The following is a 24,322-nucleotide window of genomic DNA, read 5'->3' on the forward strand; positions in this document are numbered from 1 at the left end:
AAATCATTTCTGTTAAAGACAATAATTTGAAAGCAATCTTCCTGATGTTTTATGTTTGAATTTATTCTGCATTATGAATAAATGAATGTAAATAATGAAGAAACTGGTTATTTTCCTGGTTTCCTTCTCCAGTGACACAGATAGGCCGGACCAGCATGGAAAAGTGCCTAGTCGTTTGAATGGGACAATAAACTGAGGCCCAGTATGCAACAGGCTGTGCACCATAAACACCCTCGACAGTTGGATATAGAAAAACAAGTAGGCTTGTGCTGCTTTCCCAGAAAATTTTCCCTCATTGCACACTACATTGCGTTTCATTTGCCCATTAGATGAAGAAAGGTGGGTTTGATAGAGTTGATGCCTATCATCAGTGAATACCACAGGAATAGTACATGGCGGGTGTCTTCAAGATCATATAATCTATACCCCCTTATCAAAGACAGGAAATTGGTCGTGTTGAATGTAATACTAACAACTGGTAGTTGTCTCCCTTGCCATATATTCTTGTTGGTAATGCAAATCTTAACCAGAAAAGACGTCATAGGAAACATGATACAGGTGTCTTCTTCTTATCATTCAAATTTTTTTATTTTGAAACATTTAACTCTTAAATAAAAATAAACCGATTTTGTCTAGAGTAGTGAATTAAATGGTGGCCATCTTAGTTCGTGTCTGTTGTTTCAATGTCGGAACGAGACGAAATTTCGTAAGATTACAGAATATAACATTTGGTTTCGAAGGGAAAGCCAGTGAACCATGCTGATGTTATGAGCTAAGACTCAGTCGGTAGCTTTTTGTCCAGATCTCTGTGAAAAATGTTTTATATGTCCATAACGCTTTTGTGTATCCCCGTGCGTCTGTATTCCACACAACTGTGTCCTTACAATTTAAAGAAACATGTTCCCGATTTTGGTTGATTTGGGCCTTGAATACATGTTAATACTATTACTTATTAGCTTAGCTAAAACAAATCGATTGGTCAAAAGGATGGATAGCCTGTCCATTTAATGGAAAAGAAGGGTTCCATGCATAGAATTTATCTTCCCCTAAAGACTGTTATTGGAAGTGCTGGAAATAAAAAAAAAGATATATTTTAATGTTTATTTCATGTAACGGGCAATACAATCATCTCAACCTTGTGATATGTTATAATACAATATTATGTTATAGGTACAAAGGTGCTTATATTTTACTTGGAAATGATCTCAACATAGACTTGACATTCAAAAATCATTGTCGCTTCAAATTCCGGTGGAATATTTTACAATTGTCATATTAACGTCGGGCCTTCAAACAAAACGAAACTGAAATCCGCGCATGGGTTTGATCAGGAATCAAACAGAACTTGTCACCCAATCATTAAGCTTCACTAATAAACTCATGTTGCATAGGTTAAGGAATAAGATATCATTGCTTATATAATAAATCTTAACAAAATACTGGACAAATATACATACTATAAAGAAAATACCGCCGATATGTTCCTTCAAAGGAAACTGTTTGAGTCTTCTTTTAAGCAACGGTATTACTATCTTTCGCTTCTATAAGTGATTGTATTGTTATCATTTTGTTCCATGCAAACATTTTCATTGCACTGACCCAATTAAATATAAAACTCGAACTCCAACGTTCCATTCATGCGAAACTTTCTGATTCAGTTAAAAGATATAATTATATTGCATTTTAAATACATCACAGCCTGTTACATAGGACAATATTTAGAACAATTGCACTCACTTTTAAAACCTGTCAAATATGGGATATGAATTCGCATAGTTAATGTTAAAAATAAACAAAGAAAAACTACTCTATGTCACTAAATCGCACTCATTACATAATTATCTAACATTATGTACAGTTTGCTGAAAAAATCAACGGAAGGGTCTAATCCAACGATAATAAAAGCACACTTCTTCGCCACAAAATATTTAGTTTTAGTTCGGTTAATTGATCCGAATATTGGGAGTAAAACCGGTCTTAAGTCACTTTTTAGAAACCAGATCATGAATTTATTGTATGACATTTAATTCAAATGGTACTTTACATCTGACCTGAAACGGTTGTTAGACGAAATGACGACACTTTAAAGATATTCTGTTCCGACAATAATAGGTACAGACGTACTCTGGTTTATTTCATGTAACTGACCCAAACCATGACAGTTACAATCAGATCACCCACTTTCTAGAATCCCTTTTAATATTGGCGGAATAGTATTTAAAACAAAACCATATTCCGACGATAAGGACCACACATGTTTCGGAGAAGGGTATCTTTATCCACTAAGTCCAAGTCCATTTCTAAAAATGATATGACTGGCAACAAACATAACCCAACGAAAGATGAACTTGACACACTTAAATATATGTTTCACTCAGAAAAAATTGTTATTTGAACACAATTTTATCAGAACTATATCTAGAAACAAAACATCACTATTCTTAGTTTCACTCAGCAAGCGAATTTCAAGTACTTGAGTAAAGCCCGAGGCTTCATCTACAGCTTTGCCATAAGCATCCTTATTGCTAAATCTTCTAATTTCCATCAACACGCTTGGCACAGTAATGGCTTATTCTCCAGCCTGGGCTGCTGGCTGTGCTTGGGGAGCAGGTGCTGATAGCTTGGAAGGCTTGACTTCACTTGGTTTCTCAGCCTCGCGAGCAGCGGCAGTAGCACCATCAGGAACTTCGGAAGCTGAAGCAGCTGCTACATCGGGCTCTGGATCTTCAATGATTTCGTGATCAAGACCACAGAGATGGAGACTGACGTTCCAGAGTTTTTTGCCCAATTCTTTGTCTCTAACAAAATCTTGCACCTTAATTTGGCGGCAGTTAGCGAACAATTTTCCGGAATGTCCTCGGATTTTGTCGTCGATGGCACAATGAACAATGGTCTGAGCGCCTTGTTCTGGTGTTTTGAAGAGGACTCTGGCAGCTGCTCTCAAGATGTTACCAGTAAGCCCAGGCCAGTTTCTAAGGAGATCGGTACTACACGCGCCTAGAAAAATAAGAAAACAAAACAATTGCTTATATCTTGGAATTTAATATATTATGTACCTTGTTATAAAAATAAATGTACTTTCCTTTAACATATACATGTTTTTCATTTTTATGTGACGTAAGGTGTATAGTTTAATTTTCTTTATTATGTCAACCATTTTTCGTTTAGCAACGGTACGATGATTATCCATCTAGCTAGATATGGATACTCATTGTACCGTTGTTTAAGCTTTGTCAACAACATAGCAGGAATAACTTGTCTTCCTTTGTTTTCGATTTTCAACTAAAGAACTTTCTAATTGTTTGTGAATTGTATCTATTCTATCAGATTATGGTTAGCGAACGGAGTAATTTTATTAGAGTCAAAAATACCTTAATCAAGCTTGACTTTGTTCTTGTACTGAGAGGTGAACTTGGTATGATTACTTACCAGGATGAACAGCATAGCTAAAGATAATTCCAGAGAAGAAGTGACGATGACATTCTTGGGTAAAGATTAGCATGGCCAGTTTGCTTCTACAGTAAGCTCCATACATGGTGTAGCTCTTGGTCATAGCTAGATCATCAAAGTCCAGTTTACCCTGGGCATAGCAATCTGATGTAACGTTAATGATTCTGGACGGAGCAGATTTCCTTAGCTTATCTTGAAGTAACCATGTCAAATAGAAATGCCCCAAATAGTTCACACCGAAGCATCGTTCTATGCCCTCACTAGTACTGCTTTTAGGACCCATATAAGCTGAAAAACAATTCAAATACTGGTAAATCTAAGTTGAAAAAGTTTTTTTACGTTTTGCAAGTTTTTTTCCCACCTTGTTGTTTAGATAACTTTTGTAGATTATAGCCACTAGAATACACTATCCCCGAAAAGTATTTGTATCCTTAATATTGTTAGGACTCGTGATAAAAAGATACGCTTTCAAAATGTATGAATGACATGATTCCAAACATGCCAGTGTGTAGGAGATGCCGCTTGAAATAAAAATAATGAAGCAACCCTGGTGGCGCACTGTGTCTAGCGGACCGCGGACTCATATTTTGATCTTGTTTCTTACATCCACCCAGTACTCTTGCTCATGTCAGTGGCAATATACATTGATTGTTTCATTTCTACTACATTTACATTGCACTTTTATAATACAATTCACAATTCACATGGGTTATAATTTCTTTCAGTAATCATAAAAAGGGACCTTTTTCTTAACCTCTGAAATTGAGCAGAGAGAAAAAGACTAGTTGATTTGTTATGTCAGAAAATATATCAGTAGCGCTGTTTATATTTCCATTACTTTTATTTTTATATATAGACTAGATAGTGAGTCATCGTGGCGGCTATATGAACCACGGAAGCTCTCCTGCCGATTCTTGTATTGCCTTTATCTGACTTCATCTGGCACAAATATCATGATATTTTAGGAACTAGCCAGGTCTTCCTATTACTGATAACAATAATAACGGGTTGAAATAACCACAAAAGCAATAGGTAAAAACCGCGAAACCGTCCTAGTATAGCACATCATCTCATGTTTTCGTCACTTTTGGATTGGGTGTTACATTCTACAATAACATAAAATTTCTAATATTGTAATTTTAGGCACACGTTTTTTTTATGTATTTCATGAATTCAATTTTGTTGCAAAATACCAAATCGTTGTATCTTTCTCTTGGTTTCTGCAGAACATCTCTGATTAAAACTCAATTGCCCCATCGCGAAATAAGGAGCAATGGAATCAATCAATCTATAACAGGGTGCCCAAAACACAAACCCTCTACTCATTTAAGCCTAAAAGATCACGATTGACGGACAAAATCAGTTCCTAAAGAAAATGTAATCCTCATTTGCAAAAAAATTCCCCCAATAAATAAGACAATTTTCACAATTGTTGGACGTTTTATTTTGGACTTTAAACTTATCGTATTTCCTTACTTTAGAACAGACGATTTATAGTCAAATTAAAGTGTTACCTGTAGACCAACACCTACGGTGACGTTAGAAATGATTTATTTTAGAGGTATTGACTGAAAATGTCGAAAATCCATTTTCAGAACGCTAATTGCTCTTAACTAATCGTGTTAAACCACAACTTCTTGACAAAAATTGCAATAAACTGATGTCCGGTATCATCTGGTATTGTTATCATTAAAATATACAGCAAATATCACTGCTATTTGTAGTTTACTTCGGTTATTTTCTTCCTGTATCTACTTGCAGGTGGAATAACAAACATTTGTCTTTAGCACGATAGTAGCTATCTCTGGAAAAACCTGTTCTGTATTATGGAAAACCACCAAGAACAGAAAACACATTTTGAAAATATATTTGTTTTGATTTGGATAGGTTTGAACCAATATGAATGGGGTGTCAGAATTTCCACCTATTGCTACCAGTGGTTTGCTTGTTTCCAGTGGTATCACCTAACCAACCGCAAGGTTACAGCCTAAAATACCTAATTAACTTAAGTTTCGTGACTAACGATTTGAACCCAGATACTTTACGCAGTAAATGCCCTGCTCGACTATGGTTAGATAACATGATTGTATCTTCAGATTTTCCGTCCTCTATATCTTCACGACCTTCACTAACTCGGCGTAGCATTTGGATCTCAAAAATATGTGTAGAATTTTAGTATTTTTCTGTTGCAGGTGCATGATTTTGTAGAATATAGTTTCAAGTGAACATGGGAACGAATACGTTGCAAAACAGGACACAATCCACAAAGTATGTTTTGAAAATTGAGGCATGCATTGGTTATAATTGCACCATCTTGAATATTACAGTTCTACTGTACTTTATTATATACAAACGCATTGCAGATATTTGGCACTTTCTAAAATGCAATAATATTGGCAACCATTTGAATTTCAACAGATTCAGGTCATTGTTTATCCAAAAGGTAGCATATTTTCATGATTCTATCATATTATGAGAAGGTCATGTTCGGTTATCATCGTCTTTTGTATCACAAATCTTATATATGGAAACTCATCTTGGAGCCAATATTACAGACAAATATATTGACTATGTTAAAACAATTGGGTGTCTAATTCCTTTGCCGAATTGTTTGTGATTATTTAAAGGCTAGAGTCAGGGTTTGAATCAACATTATCAATTTCAATCTGAATTTCAACTTGTTTTCTTACATAGGCCTATATGATTAAAACCTTCACAACGGTCAATGTATTACGTCTTCATCTTATTCCTTGACTTCAATGGCCCACTTTCTTGTTCCATGGAATATAACCCATCTGAGCCGCCCTTGGTTTCAGGCGTAATTACTTTTTACTGTCGAGGACTCAGATTGGCTGACATTGAAACAAGAAAGAGTGTCATTGCAGTCAAGGTATAAGTAATACCTGTACCATTGTGAAGATGGTTATCCCACATCTGGAGATAGTTCTGAGGGAAAGCATTTACATTCAATATGCAGAAGAAGTCTTAAGAAATTTGAAAAATAAAATCGTTCTAACATCGATTAGACGTTAAATTAATGCCGATCACCTACCCGCATTGTTGATGAGTACGCTCAATTCTCTCTCCTTCTCATTAAACTCTGTCACAAAATCTCTTATTGAACGCTGATTGGCCAAATCTAACTTCAAACATGTAACATTCTGATTGTTAACCTTCTTTCTGATAGATCTAGCTACAGCCTCTCCCTTCACTTTATCTCGACATCCCAGTACAACTCTAGCGCCTCGTTTAGCTAAATCTGTAGCAGTAGATTTACCCAACCCAGTATTACCACCTGAAAGTAGAATATAAATTGAGGATAGAAAACATTTCATTATTGTAATGGATCTTTATTTTGCATCAAGTTAAGCCAAATGCTCCCAACCGCAATGAATACGTACACCTGAATTCACGATGCGACTAGATTTCTCACGATTGTATGCTTATCGGAGAGTTCACAAAGCCAATTCTTTTTATTTGATTTGCATTTTAACTTTTAGATACTCTGACGGGTATAGAAACTAAAGCGCATGCTTTGGCGAAAAAAGACATTGAAAATCTAACGAGAAAGTCAATTTGAAACCATCCCATAACAACATTAAATGCATTTGTCAAGAACTGTTTTGACAAATGCCATTATTTTCATAACTATTTCCAAATATATTTAATTTGGTACCAAAGACAATGGCTTGAATTAGAAATATCGGGTCACAAAATGTATTTACCCATTCTTTGTTAAAAATGTCATGATATTTATAGTAAAAGAAGGTTAGTGCAAGGTCACTTTAGGTCTAATTAGTAAGTGTATCGTAAACCGCCTACAGGACGACCACTGGCCAAATTAGACACCAAAATAGTACTGAAATAACGTAATAGTAAGATATCAATTGCAAAACAGGAAGGTCACATACATCATATCTTTCAGAATGGGCATTGTTGTCATTGTCTATTTTAAACCAACCTGGATATTCCAAAATTATACCAAATTTAGCTTCAATGGAAATAGGAAAAGGCATGTTGTTTCCAAATACTATGGTTAGCAACTCGGTGAAATCCTGACATTTAACTATAAACGGATAAAAAGATGGGGATATTTATGGCCAGGATGGTGCACGTGAATATTCCAATCCAGTTTCTCCTTTTGACAATTGGAATTCTAGGTCGGCGAATTACTGTCGTTGCAGCGAAGTGCAAACTGTTGAGCGCTGATGTTCTCTAGAATCTACTGCCATACTTATTAAAAACAAGTCAATTTGAAAAAACAAATGACGAACTTAAAATGTTTTACTATCAGCCATATTTGACTAAAACGAAGTTCAGTACAAGAGCTTCGAAACTTTAAAATCATGAAAGTGTTAAATGGTGTAATAGTAAACTGCACGAAACGAAATCTATTTATCAACAACCTTCAACTAAAATAAACATCAGAATGGAAGCTGAAACAAAGCATTTAACACTTGAAAGAAAAAATGTCGGCAATTTCCCAGCTTCTTACACCTGTAGAGTCTCAGTGTAAACTATTGATAAACTTAGTCGTTTCATAATCAGATAATTACCTCAAATGTTTGCTATGATATGCCCCATTACTGAACTTTTCCTCAACAGGCCTGAAAGTTTTCGTACTAACTTACACTGTAATCACAAATTTTAAAAGAAAAAATATTTCTTCGAAAATTAAATGGAATTTGATGAACCTAATCGGAATTCAACTTTGACAATCAATTTGGTAATCTATGCTCAATATTTTTTTAAACCCTGATTGCGCGTTGTCAGATATAAGTTATATCACACATACCCCTTCAAGATAAGTGATGATTTCAGATTTAACATTTCATCACATCATCACATTCAACGTTTGTTTTATAATCTTCCATAATCATAGTTATAATGACTGACAGGTTATACCAACTGACTTCTGTTTGAAAATGAACACAATAATTTAGTCGAGATGGAGAATTTTCTGCTCAGACAGTAGACGGACGTGGTTGCTCTTTCATATTCCAATCGCGCCCCAAAAGAAACAAACCCTATAGCTTGGTACCTTTCCACCGGAAAGAAACCTGTATGTCCTCCATGGTGCGTCTTCATCTTAAACCTTGACTGTAATGACCCATTTTTCGTTCCCGGAAACACTAGCAAATATAGCTTATCAACTGAAATATGATTGGGCATGAAATCGAGGGCTCTGGTTGGCTGTTTTTCGCTTGCGTTGAATCAAATCGCTGACCATTGCAGTCAAGGTATACGATGAAGACATCATTGTGAAGATGCCATGGCTTGGTTGGCGAGTAAATACATGACAGCATTGCTATTTTCAGGAGGAAATAAAAAATGTTGCTGTTAGTAGGATTGTACAGACTGGTACGGGTCTATGCTTTGTGCCAACATGTCGACGTATAACACATACAAATGGATGTAGAAAATATCTTACTAACTACCGAAACAATAGCATAAAATACCACTAAATTGATTTAGATCTGTCCTGAATTTTTCGCAATCTGACGTCTGGTTATTTGAAATTTGGTTGAGATTCAATATATTGTTTACTTAACAACAAACAGTATCATAACGAAGACATAATAAATAAGGAACTATATTATTTGTATGTGCCAAAGTTATTTGTAAATGTCTTATATTCATATTTACTATCAGTTTTATAGATAAATGTGTAGAAAGATTAGATACATGCATTAAAAATATCCTACTTCACATGGGTTTATTAAAGATATATATATATATGTGTTAGACTGCGTTCCATGAAAGAAAAGGTATCATTTTAAAAAGAGGCTGTAGAGTGCAGAAATAATCATTATCATAACTCAATTCGCATTATTTAAAGGTAGAATGATAAATGAACTCCATATCCTACTGTTTTGAGCTGTTTTTTGAAAAAGAAATGATGAACAAAGTTGTTTGATGTTTCTTTCGTAGTAGGTCAGTAGAGTTTTCAAAAAAGGCCAATACTGTTATCATTTCCATAAAAGGGCAATAGAGTTATAAAATAGAGTTATAATAAATTTAGTAAAAATTGAATAAATTCAGTAGAAGTAACCATTCAGTATAGGGCTAATAGAGTTATAAAAAAGGTAAAAAAAAGAGTTATAGTAAATGGCAAATAGAGTAATTATTCAGTAGAATGTATAGAGTTATTGTTTAATAGAAGGTCAATATAGTTATCATTGTGTAGAAGGTTTATAGAGTTATTGTTTAATAGAAAGTCAATATAGTTATCATTGTGTAGAAGGTCTATAGAGTTATTGTTTAATAGAAAGTCAATATAGTTATCATTGTGTAGAAGGTCTATAGAGTAATAGTTTAATAGAAGGTCAATATAGTTATCATTGTGTAGAAGGTCTATAGAGTTATTGTTTAATAGAAAGTCAATATAGTTATCATTGTGTAGAAGGTCTATAGAGTAATTGTTTAATAGAAGGTCAATATAGTTATCATTGTGTAGAAGGTCTATAGAGTTATTGTTTAATAGAAAGTCAATATAGTTATCATTGTGTAGAAGGTCTATAGAGTTATTGTTTAATAGAAAGTCAATATAGTTATCATTGTGTAGAAGGTCTATAGAGTTATTGTTTAATAGAAGGTCAATATAGTTATCATAGTGAATAAGGTCTATAGTTTTAATATAATAGAAGGTCAATAGAAATTGTAAACAGTAGAAGGCCAATAGAGTTATCAAATAGTAGAAGGTCTATAGAGTTATCGTTAAGTGAAAGCTCAATAATTAGTAAATGATGGAATGAAAATAATGCCGCATCACTCTATGTTGTATAATAATGAAGTAAGAAGACATTTTTGCAGAGTGACTAAAGTTATACTTATTTAGAAAAGGGTTAATATAGTATTTTTTTAGTATGCGGTGAATAGAGATTTTTATATTGTTATGGCTATCAATAATCATTGTCAAAGTACCATTAAAGCTAAGGATTCGCCATAATATCAATAACCAAATTCCATGCTGTAAAACCTGGTCGAAAGAGTGATAACCTAACATTATTCGCATTTCAATTCTCAAGATTCTTTGTTAAGAGATCTTGCCAAATATTTCGATTTACCAGTGTAGTAAATAATATTTCACGGGTTAATGGTAGAATATTATAGAGATTTGTAATCTGTAAGATGCTAGCATAACCTGATAACAACCCGTTTTACATTGTTTTTATTGTAAATTAATACTCTAATAATGTCTGCTATCTTATCGGTAGTTTTTTAAGCCAAGTAAAACCGACCAACTGTCAATCAATGTCAATCCATTATTACATGTCGTAAAGAATGCTATACACCTGTCTGATGTAAAAGTTTACCTTTCTTAACCTTGGTGGCCAAAACGTTGAAAATTATCAAGCCAAAGTGTGGATTGTTGGCTATAAAATCAGCATGTTAGTTTCGTGTTAAAGATCCTTGGACAAAAGATTAAGCTAATGCAGTTGTCCTTGCAAAATTTCCACAATTGCATGATGTTGTCAGTCTTCATTAGCCCCAGCAGGTGCAATAAGACGATTACATTTTATTTTCAATATCAACTTTTCACATTTCTGTTGCACGATAAGAGGTTTCTAGAGTAACCAAGTTAATGCCCTGGTCTCGAAAATAGAATGGCTTTTCCTCTGATGATTAGCCCCTAGTTATATGTAGGATGATCTTCCAAATCATACTATAGAACAGAAATCATTGCAATTATTTAGTATAATAAACGATTCAAAAAGCAATGAGAGTGAATGAAAAAACATCTGTGATCATTGCCCAAGCGTAGCAAATAACCACTACCAAGATGATTTATTTACCTGTCAAAATATTTTCATACAAGATGTCGCATCCAAATTGGAAGAAAAGGCATTCCTAGGTTTGCAATCATGATTTCATGTATGATCAAGATGACATACTTTTGAATGACACAACTTCTGAGAATGTAAGTTTTTGATCGCGAACTTCTATGTATAATTCAAGTAAAGGGTTATATAGAAGAGATTAGGTATTAGTCTGATTGTAAAGACCAACACAGTGAAACATTCCTCACATTAGACTGGAATAGTCTTCTTTAAAGGTCAAAGGTGATGGAATCTTCCCTTATCAGAAACTCATTTATATACAGATGAACTTTTATAGCATCAACTTATCTAATATTTATCGTATGTCACTAAATAAAACAATATTCATAAAAAATATTAGATTGAAGATGTGGACTAATTTTGCAGTAAATTTTGTAAAAAATAAAGATACATCAAAATCTCAGAATAACCCGTACCAAAACCCGTATTCGAGATACGATGTGGTCATAACTGCTTACGAAAATGTCAAAAAAGACAAGTTATATACAACAGTCAGTCAAAAATGTTTTTTTTTATGACATATCCCTTTAAACAATCCAAATTCTTAATGAAATATGCCATAAAACTGATAATTGTTTTCTTCCTTTTAGTTGATTTTTTCATAGAACTGAAAAGTCCCCCACCTCCACTTCATTTTGTAATATCGATTCCCCCCTCTCTCTTAACAAACCAGCCAATGGATACTTAGTAGAGCATTTGAACTAGTATTATTATTAAAACCTTCTTAAAGTGATACTACGTCTTGGAATTAACATAAAATTGAAGAATTATAAACTTGGCGAATAAGAGCCAGTAGATATACCTAGTATCATAAATAACATAACAGGATCCTTATATAATCCGATAAATCTAAAAAAACTTAGTAATTAGTAATTATCCATAAATATGCAATTAACTATTTTATGAATTTTCCAATTTTCCAGATTTTACATGAATTCTGTTGTAACTTTATGACACCGGGTAAGCAAACTGATGAATATAGACTAATACTGACCATTTCGAGAACTTAAAATTTTATGTTAATTCTTAGACGTAGTATCACTTTAAGTGAAAACTTAGATCAGATGAGTTTAAGAAAGTAAAAAAGTCCGCTTCCATTGCTAGACATGATTCCATAAAGATTTAGCCATTTGGATCTGTGGTAGGTCATAAAAGTAGAAATCCCAAGATTATTGTTAGAAGCCTTTTTTGAAGTCATAACTTTGATATGATGAGGCTGACAGACAATAAAGACAAAATAGGCTGACATAAATGGCGTCCAACCTAGAAAGTGATTACAATAAAACTCGTTCTCAGTTGTTTCTAAATTTTAATGGTAACAACATTTGTGTTGTCTATTAAAACTTCTTAATGTTTATTCCTTCTCGACAAATCACAAACGTAATGTTAATGTTTCTGTTCTTTTTCTTCTCTTCTAAACATTTGACCTTGACATTTGCAATCCAAGGTTATTAAGCTCACATCTGCCACGAGATCTTCTGAACAAAGTGAAATGTGTATATTTATCAAAACACATCTAAATATATACCTCCCCCGTATCTTATGTCCTTAGAAAAATATTTTACGATGTATTTCTCAAACATGATTGAGATGTTTCGAAAATTGAAACTACTTAGCATAACCTTTTGTTGCCTGATTTGAATGGCGTTGAGCTATTGAGATGTTTACACTTAAAATTTACAGATAACTTCTTGAAGAGGATGTTGATTCATAGAAACGCCATAGAAACTTAACTCCATATTATAATTTACTCTCGTTTTGTTCTCAAGTTTGTCGAGTTTGATTCTCTTTCGGAGCTTCCACATTTCTATTTGGCATAATGACTGATTCAAAAAACAAAATGAAATGAATGGAGTTTTACGTTCTGCTTTTCTGCACCCAATTGGGCTAGATAAGACGTGCAATCTCATGTAATGAGAGGACAATGGCGTTATATCTACTCTTTTTTCGATTTCCAACTGTAAAGGGATCTTTAACGGAGAACATCGTTGCAAGAGCATAGCTATCACAGCGTATCACACCATGACGAACCGAGCTATTAACATTCCAATTTAATACACTACATTGGTATCTATATTTTTATTATAGTCTACTTAAATACTGGAGTCTTAACCCTCTTCTGATAAGTGATGGCCACTGAGTCGATAAGTAGGCAACTTCTGGTTTTTAGAAGAATTCATTACAACATTCTATACTCTGGCAGTCTTTGAGTGCTCTTTGAATAAATAATTGAAAATGTTAAAATTCCAAAGATTCCTGAGAAAGTTAGCAGAAGTTTGGTAAGGCGTTATTCTAGCTTCTACTTAAATAATTTACTATTTTCTTCTTAACAGTTTACACAATGTTTTTGGCAGTTTACCTTTCAGGGACGGTACTGATTTGCGTCATGTTGAATATGTGTGAAGTACGTTAATAAGAATGCGAGAAAATTATATCATCATCATAACATGTTACATATCACTTGATGACGTTACTATAATTATGTACATTCTCTTAACACTTTTGCATAGAATTTCGTCACCCCATACTCTCTGATAATTACAGTCAATTTAACTATTGCGTTAATGTTATCGACCTCGCCTAGAGCTAAGGTTAATAACAATTTTGAAATCGTATGATAAATCGAATCGCCAAATGGCAATTCAAGGTTTACATATGCAAACTTATGTATTATGGATGACAATTTCCTCCATTTTCCATATATTTGACCTATCTTACTCCCAAAATATCCAGAGAATCAATTTCATTCCAAAATAATTAACACGGTAATAACGCACGAAACCTTTTCTGATATATCTAGCGAATGGTAGAATCTGGCAGCAACTGAATTTTGGAAGGATCTGATCAATCGCTGACTGAAGCCGATCTGCGCGAATGGGCCGATGAAAAATTGCAGTGGTCGCCAGTTCCCAGTTGCTTTTATTCTACTTTATATTTTTATTCTAATTTAATCATCGGAAGGTATGATCATCCAGCTGCTAGTTGCTGGTAGTGGGTCAATTTTTCAATATTACTGCGAGATAGTTTATAAGACGTTTTAAAGGAAATCCATGTGTGTTTTCGGTATTTTTGAAGGAATCGTACAATTTTGTATATTTCTAGTACTTGCTTCTGAATACTATTTACATATATTCAAGGCCCAAATCAACCCCCGAAAATGGTGAATCTGTCCCTTTAAGTCGACCATATCCCACATATACATTAAATAAGCATAGTACAAAAATGCCAAAAGTACTGAAACAATGCCAATTTATATAAAGATTACACGATGTTAAGATTTCGTTTTAAAGGTTTCTAATATTCTTAAATGCCATTGCTAAGATGTATTTAATTTGAAAACAATATGTCTGATGGTTTTTCTCTGCAGATTATTTTCAGTATAACATTTACCCGCAACTGTCCGTGACACTTTTACAAAACGAGTAGCAGAAATCCCCAGTCTCAGTAGGATGCAAACTTTTCAATTTTTGTGTTTATTTCATATACTAACATACAGTTTTGACTGTGATTTTTTCACGTGGTTGAATTTATTTCATAGAAATTCCAGAGTTTGAGTTTCATTGCAATAATATTTGTAGTAACATGGTCTTGGTTGTTAAAATGATGTTGGAATGATTCGTATTGCAACTACCGCATCCAGTTTGAAGCCATTTCCGCTGACAATGTTGAATCTGATCAAGAAATCCATGTCCGGATCGTACTGCAGAACTTTAAGTCAACTAAGTTACTCCTTGCTTCTTGCAGAACTACTTGAACCATAGATTACCGATTCCTCCTAATCGTCCATGTACATGAACTCATAGTATTGAAAGAAATATGATAAGGCCATAGACCCAATGGGTAAGCGACTTGGTACACCCGCAACCAGGAATTGGTTCAGACTCTACCATATTATTAAGTAACTCGGTAAGTTTAGATCACAATAACATTCAACAAGTGAAATGTCAACGGATAAATAAAATTTCAAGAGAACAATGTATACCAGCAAGGTGTTAATAATAAGCTCGAGGAATTCTGTTGTGTTTCTGTAGATTTCGCCAAGTTTGCTTTGGTAACTCCGAATCTTTAAAATGTTTTTGTATAACACCAAGCGGTAAATAGGTGAGACTTTTAAAGGAGACAATGTTTTTTTTAACATAATAATGCCAATAGAATAGTTATACCATGTTGAATCAGCAAATTACTGTTGCTTTCACGGACACATAAAGCAAAGCGAATACGATATTAAGGTACACCATCTGTTATCTGAACGCCACGGCCTCAGAACAAGAATGCACGTTTCAAAAGAAACAGTCACTTCCGGAACTCCATGACGTAAATAGTGTTCATTTGAAGATCGCAAGGAAACTCTAGTATTAAGACATATTGAAATGAAAACAATCACCTAAATAACTAAACGAAACCTAAACTTGTTTTATTTCTAAGGACTAAGGTAAATAAATATTGATTTGTTGACCTACATCTCATTACACACCTGTCTGACAGAAGTTCCGGTTACATAGTACTATGGGTAATTTATTGAATTATGGGTAACAAGAGATATTCCGTCTATTTTTTCTAATCATAATGAGTTATTCAGGTGTTTACGATAACAGATTTTATGAGTTTATCCTGAAAGATTTGACATTTCGGTACAAACATCCTTTCTCTACAGTTGCCCATTTTCAGTAGCCAAATTACTTTTCAATCAAATTCCAGCAAGGAAATCATTTGAATGGCACGACACAAGGTGTGCTTAGACCGTTCATAATTAGTTGGAATTAAAAAGACTCTTACTGTACTGCTTCCACAATTCTTGCAAAGTTTTTAGCAAATCTAAAGAGTGTCGAAATGCTCCGTTTGTGAAACAAATTGACAAGCTTACAGAAAGAGTTTTAAAATAAATATACTTAGTGTAAAGAATAGATAATATACAACCACAAAAACGTTAAAACAGTCTAATATATTGCATTATTCAATGTTTAAAATAATTAACTGTTAAATAGAAATAGAATAATCACATCTAAATAGAATAATAGAACGTGTATCTGTAGATGATTGATGTGTTATTTTCAGATAATTATTTTACCATCAATATCATATTTGTCTTATTTTAACATGTTTATCTCCGTAAAATAATATTAAACTCTCTGTCTGTTTACTCAGATTATGTATGTAAATTTGAAAACTTGTCTGAGTTTTATGTGTCAAGTTTATAAGACAATCATTTTACAGTTTTTTTTAATAAAAGGTTTGTATTGTCTGCCTTCAAATTCAAAGGTATCCGAGTTAGTTATACGTTTAGCCTTGATGTTTCAGGGGTATACCGCTTTCAGTTAAAAGGCTAATAATCTATATAGTGCTACTTATGTCCATTTTCAAATCGGCCAAATCGTGTTAGATGGTAAGTAGGATAGGCATTGGACATTAGAAAAAATTAACTAACGACAAATTAGTGACAGTGTTATCGATCTGCAGTTACGCAGTTGTGTATATGCCAAGATATATTTAAAATTAATAAAAGAGCTGATTGGATCACAGAATAAAATTCGACTAAAAAGAGGACTAAGCAAGAGAATTTAGATTATATATTGGCAATTAGAGGCACGACTTAAAACTACTTATTAAATGATTTATGTATCACTGTGCACGCTACTATCTGGCAGATACTTATAATTATTTTTCCACCGCAAACCAACTCAGCAAATATTTTCTCAGAAATTTATCGTCTCAACAATCAAGGAAAATAATAATATGCTACATCGGTTTGCAAAAACCTAAACAATATTTACATCATGAACAAATTTCAGCAAATTAAAGTGTTTGAATGTAACCTGTGGCGAATTTTAATATCATTTCATATCAAGTTTTAGAACGAAAATTTGATAGGATAGCTAAACACCGGAACCTGGAACACACATTAAGATAGGCTTATATACGATCTAGAACCAGTCACCTACATGAAGAAAATGAAACTAAATAAAATTTTGTTACAACCAAATAGTTTGTTGAGCCAAAAAGTTCAAATCTGCTGAATTAATTGGTGTTCGGTAACCATTAATTGAAACTAATTTAAACTTATTAGGTACTGGTAAATATATTACAATGTCAATCTTAAAATAGATAGATACACACTTAACTTAACATTTCATCACAAGCCAAAATTAAAAACCTTAAGATCGTTTTACAAGATGACTTAATTAAGATTAGCTAATGGTCTATATCATTCAAGAATTTATGTTCATTTCAGTTCAGTTCAGATCTGGTTTTCATTTTATGTAAACCTGTTACAAAATACAAGAGTGCTTGGTAACTTACTTTGAATTTCTTGGAATTTATGTCAGGAATAGTATTTTACACTTTTTACCTTGGAATATCCCACTGGAACCACAAAAAACTGACATTGTGTTAAAAACCAATCTTCTTACCGATAGACTCGATATTTGGCAGAAAAGGTTGTTACAACCAATGGTATTTGCAATGAACTATTTTCGGTAGGACATTATAAAGATAGTAAAATAATGTAAATAGATTTTTAGATTGACTAAAGATGGTTTCACAATCTGAAAAGTTGAGTATTATCTAGTGTAATCGACATTAAAGAATTATTACAGTACGTATGGTCTATTTTACACATCATTTAATTTGTAAAATGTAAACTAAATTATTATTATAAACTTTTCTGCGTTCAGTTATTACACTTTAATAGTAACATGGTAAATCTCTTAAGCGATAATGTGAATTATATAAACCTAGGCCACACTGTAACTTTCTATGACTGTACTCATTATAATTTCAAAAACGTAGTACTCAATGATTCCTTTGACAGATTTCGATCTTTAATTTATTTATTTTTTTTTTTTTTTTGAGATAAAGGTGGACCAATCGGCTAGCTTCTGCCACAATGTTAAAGTGTTTAATTTCTTAATATTGAAATGAAAAGGACTATAGGATACAACAATCCACTATAAAGCAGTGTTCTGAGAAGAATGTTTCCAAGAGAGCACCTACAGGTACCATGCAGTATACTTGTATTACCTCCACAATGTCACCAGATCCCGATTAATAAATCAAACATTTGAAAAAAGACTCAAAAAGTTATTATTTAATACTTGTAAGGTTTGAGACAGGGTTTCCGTTTTTGATGTTACTTGTTATTCGAGTGAACTGTTGACTTAATAATTCATAGTTGCTAAAGTTTTTTATTTATTATTAAGTGACATTAAGGGGTAGAGACCACACTCAAAATAATTGTATTTATTGAACTCCTAGGTGTTATAGTACACAACGTTTCCCACAATTTACATTGTTGTCACCAGAATGGTGAATATTGAGTCCAAAAATTTAACAATTTGAATATTTGTATTATTATGTAACCATAACGAGTGATTTTGCCTGCCTTCGTTTGTATTCACTGTTGCCTCAAAATATCAAAACGCATGTCCATGAATTATAAATATCAAACCAACATGACCGAAGATGAAAAAATATTGCAGAAATTTGTGATAAAGGAAAGGAAAGGTGAATCTTCAACAATATCTAAGAGGTACAGCTGAAAGGACGCGGCATATAGACAATACCATGTCTATATTTGTCTAGGTGTATAAGTATTGGGGTCAATAGAACACGATGTACCTCATGTGGTGTCCAGGTGCCTAACTACAGTTCTAACAAAATGGCATCGACCGAACTATATGAAATAATTTGATATATTTGATCGAGATTTTTCAGCATTTCTCCCTTCTCGATTTGAAGAAAATACAATAAACCACATCAAATTCTAAAATATCATCACCATGAATAAATGACGGTAGTTCAAACATATCTTGAAAATGTCTTGAAAACTATTATGTACTCAAATGTTATATCTGCATCATGTATTAGTAAAGCAATAATGCTTTTTAAAAGTTAATACTTTCATTTGTGCGGTGTGGCTGCGAGCTTCTAAATTGTTAATTTTCCATTAGTATTAGACATAATCGCAAAATGTTAAATTATTATTCTTAAGCCAACTCAATGTCAAATTTACAGGAAATAAACGATTAACAGCGAAAACCCACGTATTTCCTCTTGTTTCGTTAGTCCCTGACTGAAACAACAGAAAAATCTTAACCGTCAGACTATTGAAATAAAGAACGACCATATACTTCGACTAGAGGATGTTTTAAAATTGTTTATTATTGTGCCTCAAGGTGAGCTTGTCGAGTTCAACAAATTTATTATTTTCACACTTTTTTAATATTTATGACGTTTAATAAAGATTTATAACACCAAACAATATTTATCGTGTGTGTAATTTACACTTCTTCACAATTACCCCGGGTCAAATTTGTCGGTTTTGAAAAACTGCATGAAGTTGTGACTTGTTTATGACAGTTCGGCTGTAACAGAAGGATACGAAGGCAATTGTGGATTGTACGATTAGACTGTTACGAACGAAGTAGCTACATGTTCGACACACAGTTGAAAATAGGGGACAGACTGACTTTAAGATGGGTCTCCTTACTTTAGCTATTAGCTCACAAGGTGGAGAAAAGTAGGACGTAAAACTCCATTCATTTCATTTCATTTTTTAATGAATTATCATGTATTCTTAATCATGCCATTATGTTCTTATTGCATATAATTAACAGTGTTAACCAATCATAAATGTCCATACAGTCTGGATAAACAAAAAAAAAGACTTTTAGACCTTTCTTGATCAGTCACTCATTGGAATTCTGCTTCTAATTCTTGTAGGTTTTTGTTGCTCCATTCTACTGTGTTCTACAATATTTGACATCTTTTGTAGATAGAAATATGAAAATAAATCCAATGCAAAGTTGACCTTATATAGATAGTGTATTTTGATGCAGACAAAATTGAATTTCACATAATGCGCTTGTAACAGTCATGTACACTGAAGTATACACAGCTTATGCACATGAGAAATTTGAAGAATTGTGAAAACATAAACATCTCCAACTCTTAACGCCGAGATTTGTATGTAAAATTTACCAAATGATTGATTATATTCAACTGAATAATGTACACAGTTTAAAACATGTAATCCCAACATAATTAAACTATTCATAAAACTGTCGTAATTTATGAAAGGGTGAGTGTTATACTCACCTTTTAAATCTTTTTTATTTTATTTTAATCCCGACAATAAGCATGTAGCCTTTATAAAAAAGGCCGTTGTCGGCGATGCAAATCGAAATTATAACCATGAACCACAAGGGCATTCGTTCACTATGTAAATAGATATAAAATTTTAAAGTGGGAGGGGAGAGGCATCGTCGGGCCAGCATCTTTTCTTGAGGGGACATGGTCACCGTAGAGGCGCCACTGGTTTGCCACTGTCGACTACCAGATTCAATTTTTAACAGAAAGAAGAACGCGAGCAACAAGTAAGATCTGGTGACTACTGTAATTTTGCAGTTGTCGGTGATCTCAGATTGTAACAGTTGCTAGAAGTCGTCGAATGTCGGTAGGTTTCGCATTCTGTCTTTAGCCCTTTTAAAAAATTAGTCGGTTAAAGTAATGCCAATAAAGCATAGTCATGTAGATCTAACCCCCGGTGACAGAGAGAGAGTATTTTTTGTTATAGGGTAAGACCTAACAACCAAGGTTATTATTATAGTTGAATGACCATTTGATACCGATGTTTAAAAGTCAAACTTCCTGCCCCGTGGGCCAGATGACTTTATCAACAAGATAATAATGTGATAATAATTTCAAGCTATAAAAATTACTGTAAATTACAATCATTATATTATTAAATTTCTAATAAATCTATATAATTTAATGATGAAAGAATGGACCACTATATGATTATTATAAATAAAAGGTTAATCTCCTTATCATTTCGTTTCCATATTTTATAGGGTATATAGCCGGTCCGAAATGCGCTGATAATTTCAATTAAGTCAAAAATACTTCTTCTGTAAATTACAGATTTGGTATCAGCTCAGGAATTTCAAAAAGCATAGGTATACTCATCTCCAGTCTAATCAAAATTAAACCAAACTTTCCTAGGTTTTCTTTTATTAGCTTTTATCTTTAATATAGCCACTTCTGTAAGGGGCTAACGACAGCCAAGTTAGACGTTCGCCAAATTAACCATTTTGACCTACCTCTATGACGTCTGCTTTAAGCTATCAAATGTCTACCCTCTGCAGCACTTAAGTTTAAGAGGACTGTCGTTAGACCCTGAAGTAGACGGCTTCATCATAGGATGACGCCAATATGATGTTGGCATGTAAGGTCATTTAAAAGCAGTATTCGCATTCTTGTCGTTAAACTGATGTAATCAGGATCTTTTTGAAACCCTTTAAAATTCTAATACTGATTATTAACACAAAAGTAATAACGGTATATTTAAAATAATAACTTTCGTGATCGTGAGAAATTGCAAGAGCACACAATAGTCTTTTATAACAAACAATTGAAATTCGAACAGTGATCTTCAAACAGACATTAGCAACTGGATAGTCAAATTTTGATAGGCTATTTCACTCCATTCAGAAGAATTTAAAGATATTAGGAAGATTTTCTGCATATTGGAAATTGAATATTCTCATCAATTTTGAACATTCTCTCTCTTAAATCTAAAATATAATTTCAATCTTTCGGGTTCACAATGTCTCCGGGGTGCAGATGAATGCAACCTTTAGGGCTATCTGAAAGAATACTACGTTTGGCCAATATCTCAGAATCAGAAACAAAGCCGTATCAGTAAATGTCTCTCAGCTATTTGGTGTCATAATGAGCGCGTTTCTTTAGTACTAAAATAACATCAACCCTCACTCCCTTGCGGACATTTACATCTACATAGGAATGATATATTTTGGCGATATAGCAGCTAGTCACGTTTGATCTTTTCTAATTTTATGGATTTTGTACAAAAAGATCTGAAAAGCGCTATAGTTACTGAATATCTTATCTTCAATTTCACACAATTCAACTAATTAAATTAATAAATATATTACATTCTAATGGTCTAATACACAAATCTTGAGCAAAGTTCTCGGCCCTGGGTGGGGGCATGGAGCCACACCACTGTATATATTGTACCTGTATTTGTCTTGGATTGTAGCCTACTTCCTCGGGAGTCAGACCAAAGATTAGATAGTCTTTATTCGCGCAGAGGTGAAAGGAATCACATTAGATCTAGATATTCTATCCATCTTCCCATCTTTTACTATTTACATACATGACTGACAATGCGACACCAAGCTGAATATACGATAGTTCAACAGTAAATAAACAAAACAAGAAAAAAGAGATTTTCTGATACAGTTTTCAATAGAGTTTATGATTCATAACGAACTATTTTAGGTACCCTGTTTTTCTTTAGCGATAATTCATATAGACGTATAAAGATATACATGTATTGCGTTTGAAATGGCACTCCTTAAAAAATTGTTCGTTTTACATTGAGTCAAACCCTAATTACCCATTGCACCAGCTAACCCAATCGACAATTAACTTTGTAAAACCAATAAAGCTTCTTAAATCAGGAAAACAAGATATTTTTTTACTTCAGTAATATCTGGAAACCCTTTTTTCCACAGTGCCATTGTTCCTTGTGAATTCATTTACATAAAATTACCCTTACTGATATCAACGCCATGTTGTGATCGGGTTTGGAAACGAACTATGGCCAGTCTGTTCCAAGTTATTTCAATTTGTTTGTGGGGAAAACGACAAATGCGACGAAATTGAAAGGCAATAATGAGAGCCAAATAAAAAGATTTTTGGTAATTCATACCATTGTTCATAAATCCGTCGGGAAAAGAATATGAAACTATGCCATAAAATCGAGAGGACTTGTCCGTTCTTGTTTTATAAAACGACCTGATTAGTCTAACGAAGGGTGTGATTATTCCCACACCTGGCGGTTTAGCAAGGTAATAATGTGAGAAAAGAAGCGGATAATCTGATTTCGTTATGTCATCTTACGATAATGACAGAGATTTTAACTTCCGTCTCTCTATATATCAGTGGCAAATATCTGACGAAACGTTCATACCACCAAATTCAAAAAGGTTCTGAATATATTTAATGAATTAAATTCAATTAATATAAAAAACCTCACAAAACAGTTAAGCCAAACTACAGTCATCAGAGGTTCTAAATAAGTGTTAGAAATTCTCTGTTAAATGTATGCCTTTAACTTCTCTGAGATCTTATCATACATTTTTTTTTTTATCAAAAATTGCAAAGAATTCGATCCCGATAACCTGACGAATATATTTGATCACAAGTGATGTGGTTGATACACAGGTTAATGGCAATATCAATCTGTTTAAATTATAAAAAAAAGATTCCAAAAAATGTTTAAAGAATTTTAAAAGAGTGTCTCAATATGTTTCCCAATGTTCATTGGTATATTATATTGCGAAATTTGTTTTGACTTTCAACAATAGAAAAATTACCAGTCACTCTTACAAAATTTACCATTGCAACCTTGTACCTAAATTTACGAAATATTACTATATTGGTGTCAACATGTGTTTCGAATAAAAACTTCATCACCAAACCATCTGGTTTAAAAGGGAAGTTTAAAATAAAAACACAACAGCACATAATCTTGGTTTAAAATTTGATATAACATTATCATTTGCTGCTGCAGAAGGTTCCACATGACAAGGGCAATAATTTGTGAAATAACATTATAACACATACATAATATTGGCTTGATTTTTAATTTAACATTATCATTTTGTGCTGATGGACCTTCCCAATGACAAGGGCAATAATTTGTGAAATAACATATACCACTTACCTGTGATTATGACCGTTTTGCCTCTCATATTGACTTTGCTGTTACAATGCACGGACCATCGAATGTACAGGCGGGTTAGAAATATTCCCAAAATGATCACAGAGACAATGGTAGTGCCTACAAATGCCGGATAGAAATCATCCACCGTTTCCTTGAATTCTTCCAAATTTTCATCCACTTCATCAATTTTTAAATTTTTTAAATGTTTGAGATGCTTTGTTGTTGACATTTTGGATATTCGTTTTCAAGAGGCTCAATCGCCTTTTTTGTTAATCAAAAA

At 33.3% G+C, this 24,322-nt stretch overlaps 1 protein-coding gene across 1 annotated transcript; it reads right to left on the reverse strand.

The window, feature by feature from the left end:
- Positions 1 to 1,087: 1,087 nt before the first annotated feature.
- LOTGIDRAFT_208859 (hypothetical protein) lies at positions 1,088 to 24,271 on the reverse strand (the record flags this gene model as incomplete). Its single annotated transcript, XM_009053328.1, has 4 exons — positions 1,088 to 2,997; positions 3,430 to 3,738; positions 6,503 to 6,745; positions 24,043 to 24,271. The coding sequence occupies 4 exons, from the start codon at positions 24,269 to 24,271 to the stop codon at positions 2,570 to 2,572; spliced, it is 1,209 nt and encodes a 402-aa protein (XP_009051576.1). The 3' UTR covers positions 1,088 to 2,569.
- Positions 24,272 to 24,322: the final 51 nt, after the last annotated feature.

The sequence above is a fragment of the Lottia gigantea genome, assembly GCF_000327385.1.
Source record: "Lottia gigantea unplaced genomic scaffold LOTGIsca_2, whole genome shotgun sequence".
NCBI lineage: Eukaryota > Metazoa > Mollusca > Gastropoda > Lottiidae > Lottia > Lottia gigantea.